Source organism: Pangasianodon hypophthalmus, chromosome 30 (genome assembly GCF_027358585.1).
Source record: "Pangasianodon hypophthalmus isolate fPanHyp1 chromosome 30, fPanHyp1.pri, whole genome shotgun sequence".
Classification (NCBI taxonomy): domain Eukaryota; kingdom Metazoa; phylum Chordata; class Actinopteri; order Siluriformes; family Pangasiidae; genus Pangasianodon; species Pangasianodon hypophthalmus.
The window spans coordinates 881,529-890,612 of NC_069739.1; the positions used below are offsets into that span (position 1 = coordinate 881,529).

The following is a 9,084-nucleotide window of genomic DNA, read 5'->3' on the forward strand; positions in this document are numbered from 1 at the left end:
ATTAATAAATTAATTTATAATACATTTATTTAAATTTTTTTATATTAAAAAAATAAATAAATTGGGGGGGGGGGGGGGGGGTCTGTGGGAGGGAGTTGAGGGGTGAAGCGACACAACGTGCAGCAGAGTATATAATAGATATAAATACATAGATATGTATAAATATATAGATATAAACATATAATGGATGTGTAAATTATAGATTCATATCTTGCATCATTGTTGTGTTGATATTTGAGTATGTTAATACGTATGTCACTATTCTTGCATACATAAAGAAGATTGTTTAATGTGTTTAATGTTGTAATGTGTATTACAACATGTTATTAAAATGCCTAAACAATTTGCTTGTAAATAACTTTTTTTTAAAATATGAATGAGGACTTTTCCACACTGGCTGACTGTTAGATGTGTTTGGAAGAAATTTTTTTTTCTAGGTAGTTAACTGATTCTTCTGTTTTAATAATCTAAGAAAAAAGATGTGATCATCCTGTTTCATGAGTACAAAACACATTCATGAAAGAACATTGATTAATGCAGAGTCTGTTTGGAATATTCGCAGAGTTATAATTAATTTAATGCACCTCCTAAACCACGGGTAAAACAGAGCATAAATAACCGGATTAATGGTGGAATTAAGATAAACCACAACTGTAAGTTTCTGAATTGTTTCTACCTGTAACTCAATAACATCACCTAACAAACTGTAAATAAAAAAAGGAAGTAAACACATCAGAAACACAGACACTAAAATGCCGAGGACTTTAGCTGCTTTTCTCTCAGATTTCATCGAGTGTGTGGTGATTTTCTGAGTTTTAGGCCGTGTGTGATTATTAAGCTCTCTGATAGCAGTGGCATGTTTCTTAGCAATAAAAAAAACTAAAGTATACAATATGATAATGACAGAACATGGAAATATAAATGTTACTACAAGATCAATTGCAAATAAAACTTCATTCATAAGATAACATTCTCCAGGACACATAAAAAAATTCGCAAAGCTTCCATTGAAATAATAAAATGCTGTGTTATACACCAGGCACACACACCAGTTAGAAGAAACCACAGTGCACATAGTCCACTTAGAGATTGTGTTTGTGTAGAGAAATGGGTTTGAGAGAGCCAAATACCGATCCACAGCGATCAGAGCGACATTATAGATGGATATGCTTGTTAGAAAATAAGAGGTAATCAAAAAACAGATGCAATAAACCGTATCAAAGATCCAGCAGGACTCGATCGTCCAGATTAACATGGGCGGCATCACCAAAGCACCCACGAGGAAATCCGACACAGCCAGAGAGAGCACGAGCATGTTGGTCGGTGTGTAAAGCTGCTTGAAGTGAACAACCGAGATGATGACAAGCAGATTTCCACACACTGTTAGAAGAACCACGGCAGCTGAACACATGTACAGTAAGATATAAACTGCAGGAGATACAGATCTCTCTGGACAGGAGAAATGCTCACAGAGATTAGATTGGTTAAACCTCGTCAGGTTCATGGAAACATGCATTTTTAAAAAAAAGTCTATGTTACATTATGGTCAAATGAATTGTAGGTGAGGCAGCTCAGATATTTTTATAGTTTAGAAACTAAGAACGCCCCCCAAGTTTGATTGACAGCTTAATGAATATGATGTCATGCCTTGGGGAAACAAAAGACTACAGAAGGCATTAAGCACAGAAAAACACCTATTATTATGTGATTCTGCAATATTTGCAAACAAATACAGAGATGAGCTCTCTGTGGCAGATGGGGGCAGATGAAACTGGATGGTAGTACAAAATCTTGCACAGACAATTTTTAAAATGAGTAATTATTTAATTAAAATAATAATTAATTACTTCACCTCAAGTTTGATTCAATGAAAATATGTTCGAAACATATTTGGCTAAAATTGAAAACGGTAGTAAAAACTGTTTAGTAGGAAAAACTTCAGTTTTCACTGGAGACGAATTTTTACTTTGGCATATATATATTTTTTTTACATCACATTTGATCCAGCTAAATGTTGATATTTGAGTACGTTAATAGGTATGTCAATATTCTTGCATACATAAGGCACATTGTTTAGTGTGTTTAATGTTGTAATGTGTATTATAACATGTTATTAAAATCTCTAAACAATTTGTTTGTAAACAACTCTTTTTTTTATTTGAATGAGGATTTTTCCCATTGTCTGACTGTTATATGTGTTTGGAAGACATGTATTTTTTTTCTAGGTGGTTAACTGATTGTTCTGTTTTTGTAATTTTTTTTTTAAAGAAAAAAAACTCCAAAGATGTGATCATCCTGTCTCACGAGTACAAAACCCATTCATGAACATTTACAGTATTAATGCAGAGTGTCATGTACGTGAGTAGAGGTGGATGCAGGTTCAGTAGATTTATTAGAAGACACTGCAAACAATCCCAAAGGCAGTCCCAAACAAGGTTTGGTAATGACAGAACATAAAGTAACTGAACGTATACTTCACAATGTGTACAATGAAATACAAAGTGTGCTTGGGAGAGTGAGGCTGATTGAACACAGGTGTGTTGAATTAGAACCTGGGTGACTGACAGCGGGGAAGCGTGTGTGTGTGTTCTGTATGGTGAAGTCTGAGATGGCCATATTTGTAAGCCGCGGAGTTCATTGGTGGCTGTGACATGACACAGAGTCTGTTTTGAATATTTGCAGAGCTATAATTAATTTAATGCACCTCCTAAACCACGGGTAAAACAGAACATAAATAACCAGATTAATGGTGGAATTAAGATAAACCATAATTGCAAGTTTCTGAATTGTTTCTGCCTGTAGCTCAATAACATCACCTAACAAACTGTAAATTAAAAAAGGAAGTAAACACATCAGAAACAAGGATACTAAAATGCTGAGGACTTTAGCTGCTTTTCTCTCAGATTTCATCGAGTGTGAGGTGATTTTCTGAGTTTTGGGCCGTGTGTGATTATTAAGCTCTCTGATAGCAGTGGCATGTTTCTTAGCTATAAAAAAAACTAGAGTATACAATATGATTATGACAGAACATTAAAAAATAAATGTTACTACAAGGTCAATTGCAAATAAAACTTAATTCATAAAAAGATAACATTCTCCAGGACACATTATACAAAAAAACTTGCAAAGCTTCCACTGAAATAATAAAATGCTGTGTTATACACCAGGCACACGCAAGTTAGAAGAAACAACAAAGCACATAGTCCACTTGATCATCCAGATTAATGTAGGCGGCATCACTAAAGCGCCCACGAGGAAATCCGACACTGCCGGAGAGAGCACAAGCATGTTGGTCAGAGTGTGAAGCTGTGTGAAGTGAAAAACAGAGAATTTTTTTTTAGACATTAAGCATGCCCCCCAAGTTTGATTGACAGCTTAATGAATATGATGTCATGCCTTGGGGAAACAAAAGATCACACAAGGCATTAAGCACAGAAGAACACTTATTATTATGTGATTGTTCAATTTATAAGTAAGAAAACATTAATAGAATCCAAGGAATAAAAAGAAAAACAAAACAGGAAGGCCACAAATACTACATGCACTTAGAAATAATGTAGTGCGGATGTAGTGGACGTGCAGTTTTGCAAAAATAACATCATGTGTCTCCTATAGCTAAATTATATTTTCTGACTGTCCTATATCTTATATATAAAGGGGTATATTTTTCATGCTTTATTATTTCTAAGTAAAAAGCCATTGTACCAGAAGTCACGAATACATTTTTTTCAGCCAATTTCTAGTATCATGAGCTTCTTTGCTTCAGAGCTTATCAAGAGAAAGTAGGCCAATCAGATTACTTGCTGGATAGGCCAAACCCACAGCATAAACATACACATGTAAAATTATTATTATTATTATTAATAAAGTTTGGTGTTCCACAAGGCTCTGTTTTAGGCCTACTGTTCTTTTCTTTATATATGCTACCTCTGGGTAAAATTATTTGTAAACATGGTATTAGCTTCCACTGTTACGATGATGACACACAGTTGTATGTTTCAGCAAAGCCAGATGACAGACACCAGCTTCATAAAATTGAGGAATGTGTAAAGGCCATTAGATGCTTTTTAAACTTCCTTCTATTTAATTCTGACAAGACAGAAGTACTTGTACTAGGACCACATGCAGCTAGAAGTAACATGCAGCTAGAAGTATTATGATTCTAATTCATAATAACTCTGGATGGCCTTTCTGTTTCGTCATGTGCAGCAGTAAAAGACCTTGGTCTGATTATCGACTCTAGTCTTTCATTTGAAACTCATGTAGATAATATTACTAGGATAGCCTTCTTTCATCTCAGAAATATTGCTAAGATAAGAAATATAACGTCACTACACAATGCAGAAAAATTAGTTCATGCTTTTGTTACCTCTAGGTTGGATTATTGTAATGCCTTGCTGTCTGGATTTTCCTGCAGATGCATAAACAAGCTCCAGTTAGTCCAGAATGCAGCAGACCACATCACCCCTATCTTATCCACACTGCATTGGCTCCCAATCAAATTTTGCATTGATTATAAAATACTACTATTGACCTACTTAGATCAACAGGTGCAGGCTATTTGTTGGTACCTCGAATAGTGAATAGCTCTAAAGTTATGGAACAGCCTTCCACTTAGTGTTCGGGGCTCAGACACAGTCTCAGTGTTTAAGTATAGGCTGAAAACATATTTGTTTAGTCAAGCCTTTTGTGAAAAGTTTTTTTCTTAGGCAAAGGAGCAGATCTGGAGGGTTCACAGGCATCGAGTGTTGTGGTGAACTGGGATGTTTGGATGCTGTCGCCCCCCCACTCTCACACGTTCACTCAGGTTTGTCGACAGTGAAGTGGCTGCTGCTTTATGTCCCAGGGTGCCTTCATGTCTGTGTTACCTTCTGACTCTCCCTTCTAGTTACGCTGTCACAGCTAGTCTTGCCGACATTCTTGCTTGCATTCTGCGTGCAAAGTACATTGTCCTTAACCATTAGAGGACAAAAGCTTACCTAACAATCTCTCCCTCTCTCTCTGTCTCTCTCTCTCTGTCGAGACATTCTACACATTCTATTCCTGCGATACCAGTGACCCTGATCCCTTCTGCTGCCCTAATTCTGGTTGGAGTTCTCTTCGGTTGGAGATCACTCGCTGCTGCTAGGGGGTGGCCCTACATGGACGGCCTGAAGTTCATTGGGATTGCTGGGGATGGTGCCACTTGGGGACGGTGGAGATGACTTGGGGATCTCATATTTGTAGTTGCACTGTGATGGCTTGGGACAGTGATTGCTGTGGTGGCTTTGGGGCTGCGGTTGCCATGAGCACAGTGGATAGGTTCAACAAACCGGACTTCATGTGAAAACTGTAATGAATTTACTGGTTACACAATTGCGCTATTTGTCCATGTAGTACACAATTATAGAAGGGAGTTATTTATAATTGTACTATCCGTTATCACCCAGATGAGGATGGGTTCACTTTTGAGTCTGGTTCCTCTCAAGGTTTCTTCCTCATATTGTCTCAGGAAGTTTTTCCTTGCCACCGTTGCCTCTGGCTTGCTCATTAGGGATAAATTAATATATTTGCAATTTATTTTGATTTAATTTAATTTAAATGTATTTATTTCTGTAAAGCAGCTTTGTGACAATGTCCATTGTTAAAAGCGCTATACAAATAAAACTGAATTAAATTGATTGTTGATTCTAAGCATTCAGTCATGTGATCAAGTTGTGTGTGGCCAGACAGTGATCCAATCATAGTTGATAACTCTGGGAGATTGTATATTTAATCCAAATGTTAGTATCAGATCAAGAGTGTGACAACCATTATGAGTGGGTCCTATTACTGTATGTTCTGATTAACCCCTACTGAATCTAGAATGGACACAACCGCTGTTCTCAGAGAGTCTTCTGGATTATCAAAATGAATATTAAAGTCTCCAACAATTAGTGCTTTGTCTAAAGAAACAACCAGGTTAGAGATGAAATCCGCAAATTCACGAAGGGATTCAGAATATGGCCCTGGGGGTCTGTAAATAATATTTAGCAGAATCAACTGGGCAGCCTTATTTTTTGTGGCTATGTATGTTAGTGTAAAGAACTTAAAATGCATTGAATTTATGACTAAGTTTTTGTGTGATGCCTAGATTATCATTATAATTAATTGTAACACCTCCTAAATAACTGTATCCAGGACTAGCTTCATTTAATGCTGCATACTCATTTGGTTTAATCCACGTTTCTGTTAAATACAGTACATTAAATTTCTGATCAACAATAGTTTCATTAAAAATAAGCATTTTAAATGTACGAGATCTAACATGTAACAGTCCTAGCCCCAGATTAAAGGTCTAGGCCTGTTCTGAGACTATGAGCTATGCTGCAAGAAATGAGAGCAGCACCTTCCCGAGTGGGATGGACACCGTCCCGCCCTAACAGGCCAGCCTTGCCCTCAAAATTACTCCAATTATCTATAAAGCCCACATTGTTTTCAGAGCACCACCTGGACATCCAGCAGTTCAGCGACCATAACCTGCTGTAAGCTACATCGCCACCCCGCATTAGGATGGGATGCCAGAGCATATTGCTGCATCAGACATCGGCTTCGCTAATTTACACACCTCTACAGTATTACTCTTAGTATCCTCTGACTGACAAAGGTGTATATCATTAGCTCCTACATGAATAACTATCTTAGAGAACCTGTGCTTGTAAAGATTACCTGCTATGTCCGGCGCCCTGGCTCCTGGTATACACCTAACTAGTGCTGCTGGTGCCCCTAAAGGCCTAGCTAATTTCATATGCCTTAAGATAGAGTCTCCTATAACCAGAGCTCTTTCAGGTTTCTCAGTGTGTGCTTCACTGCAAACCTGTTAGACATGTGACGCAGAGAGGAGTGGTGCTCCTGTGGGTGAGCCTTAGCGTTAGCCTTGGCTTTGTGATGATGGCACTGAGTCATCACCCATTCGCCCCTCTCTAAGGGCTCTAATGCCAGAGTTGGGGTATTGCTAACTCTGCCTAAGGCATCCCGACTTTCCCCTTCAGAAACTATGCTGCTCTCACTCTCACTAACCCTCTCTAGAGTCCGGATGCGTACCTCTAATGCTGCAGTCTTCTCCATCAGAGAGCTAACTAATATACACTTAACACAAAATAAAGCTACTATCAACGAGGGAGGAAGAATGACTAAACATCCTGCACTCAAACACACTGAACAAGCTGAATATTTGCCATGTTGAGTGTTAAGGTACCTTAGTTGAAGATTAGTTGAAATTATGACAGATCAGCTGTGGATGGAAAAGCATCCCATATGAAAAGCATAAAGATACATGAGATTACTGTGGCTCCTCTACTCCTCCACCAAACTTTACAGTTGGCACAATGCAGTCAGGCAGGTGACGTTCTACTGGCATCCGCCCAAAGCCAGACTTGCGCATCAGACTGCCAAACAGAGAAGCATGATTCATCACTCCAAAGAAAATGTTTCCACTGCTCCACAGTCCAGTGGCAGTGTGCTTTACATCACTCCATCTGACACTTGGCATTGTACTTGGGGATTTGAGGCATGCATGCAGCTGGTCGGCCACGGAAACCCATTCCATGAAGCTCCTGCCACACAGTTTTTGTGCTGATATTAATGCCAGTGGAAGTTTGGCACTCTTCAGCTATGGAATCAGCAGAGCATTGGCGACTTTTATGCACTATGAGCCTCAGCACTCGGTGACCCCACTCTGTAACTTTCCATGGTCTTCCACTTTGTGGATGAGTTGCTGCTGTTCCTACATGTTTCCACTTTCCAATAACAGCTGATTGTGGAATATCTAGTAAGGATGAAATTTCATGATCTGACTTTGCAAAGGTGGCATCCTATCACAGTACCATGCTTGAATTCACTGAGCTCTTCAGAAGGACCCAATTTTTCACAAATGTTTGTAAATGCAGACTACTCACAGAGTAATTGTACATTTCACTTCACTATTCACAACTTATATGCAGTACCTTATAAATTAAGTATATCTCTTCTTCAAGGTGAACCACATAAATAGAGAATGAATTGTTCAGCCAGCTCTGAGAAAAAGATCTCTTTCTGCATGGAAACAAACATTTTGCTCTGTTTTTCTGTAATTATTTCAGAATTGTAGCTTGAACATGGGTGTTAACTTATGATGTGACCTACATCCCTTAAGACAGTCTGAATGGCTGCTGTGGTCACTTATCATTCAATTCTCATTTTCATAAAGGTGAGAAATTCTTGACCCATGACAGGTTAAATCAAAATACAATTGATCTTCCACCCAGGATTGTCGACAGTATTCAGAGATATGTATGATAGCCAATACTGTGCATTCCATAAATTGCGTGAAGACAGAAGGACTGTTTTCATCCTGAATTCTACTACTTAAGGAAGCTTCAAGCATTACCAGTGTACCCCTTCTGTATACACTTTATGTTGGTTAATATCAAGGTTATATTGTTGTCTAACCAGGCTTTCATTCCTAAAGACAGTGATTTATCTTACACTTCACTGTTTTAGAGTTGATGGCGTTTCTTCTCCCTTCTGTTCACACAAACCTGTGTTTCTGAGTATTACAGATTTACACAAATGGACTGAAAGCTTTCAAGAAATGCAATTCACTTTTGGAGTCATTATCTGTTTCTCATAAGATAATACAGTTTAAAATGAAATGCTTGTTACCTTTTTTATGAGTTGCTCCAATATGCTGCCTGGTGAACAATTCCCTATGAAAACGTACTCTCTAGAAATAGTTAATAATTTATCAAGAATGTATTTAAATGTAAAAAGTAAACCCAAACTTACTCTAATGACCTGCAGCCAATACCCAAAGTTATCTGTGATTATGCTACTTAAAGGCTTCTGTATATAAATTGCATCTCTATAATATTCTGAGAAATATTCTGAGTTAAAGTAATATTCCTGTGAAGATTTCATGGCAGTTTACAATGCTGAGTACTGCCAATGATGTGTGCTTTTGCACAGTGCATAACCTAAAAATATTTCTATACATCTAGTCTGGCCTAGCACCCTCAGTTTATCAGTGTGCTAGACTAGTTTAACTTTGCCAAACATTCTGGTGGTGATGCAAGGGCTAGTTGTACC

At 37.9% G+C, this 9,084-nt stretch overlaps 1 protein-coding gene across 1 annotated transcript; it reads right to left on the reverse strand.

Annotated features, from left to right (window-relative positions):
* Positions 1 to 514: 514 nt before the first annotated feature.
* LOC113535465 (trace amine-associated receptor 13c-like) lies at positions 515 to 1,516 on the reverse strand. Its single transcript, XM_026928768.3, has one exon. It carries the CDS (start codon positions 1,514 to 1,516, stop codon positions 515 to 517), a length of 1,002 nt encoding a protein of 333 aa, XP_026784569.3.
* Positions 1,517 to 9,084: the final 7,568 nt, after the last annotated feature.

Excerpts from the sequence above, each read along its gene's own strand:
- LOC113535465 (XM_026928768.3), bottom strand. The coding sequence starts at position 1,516 with ATGCATGTTTCCATGAACCTGACGAGGTTTAACCAATCTAATCTCTGT.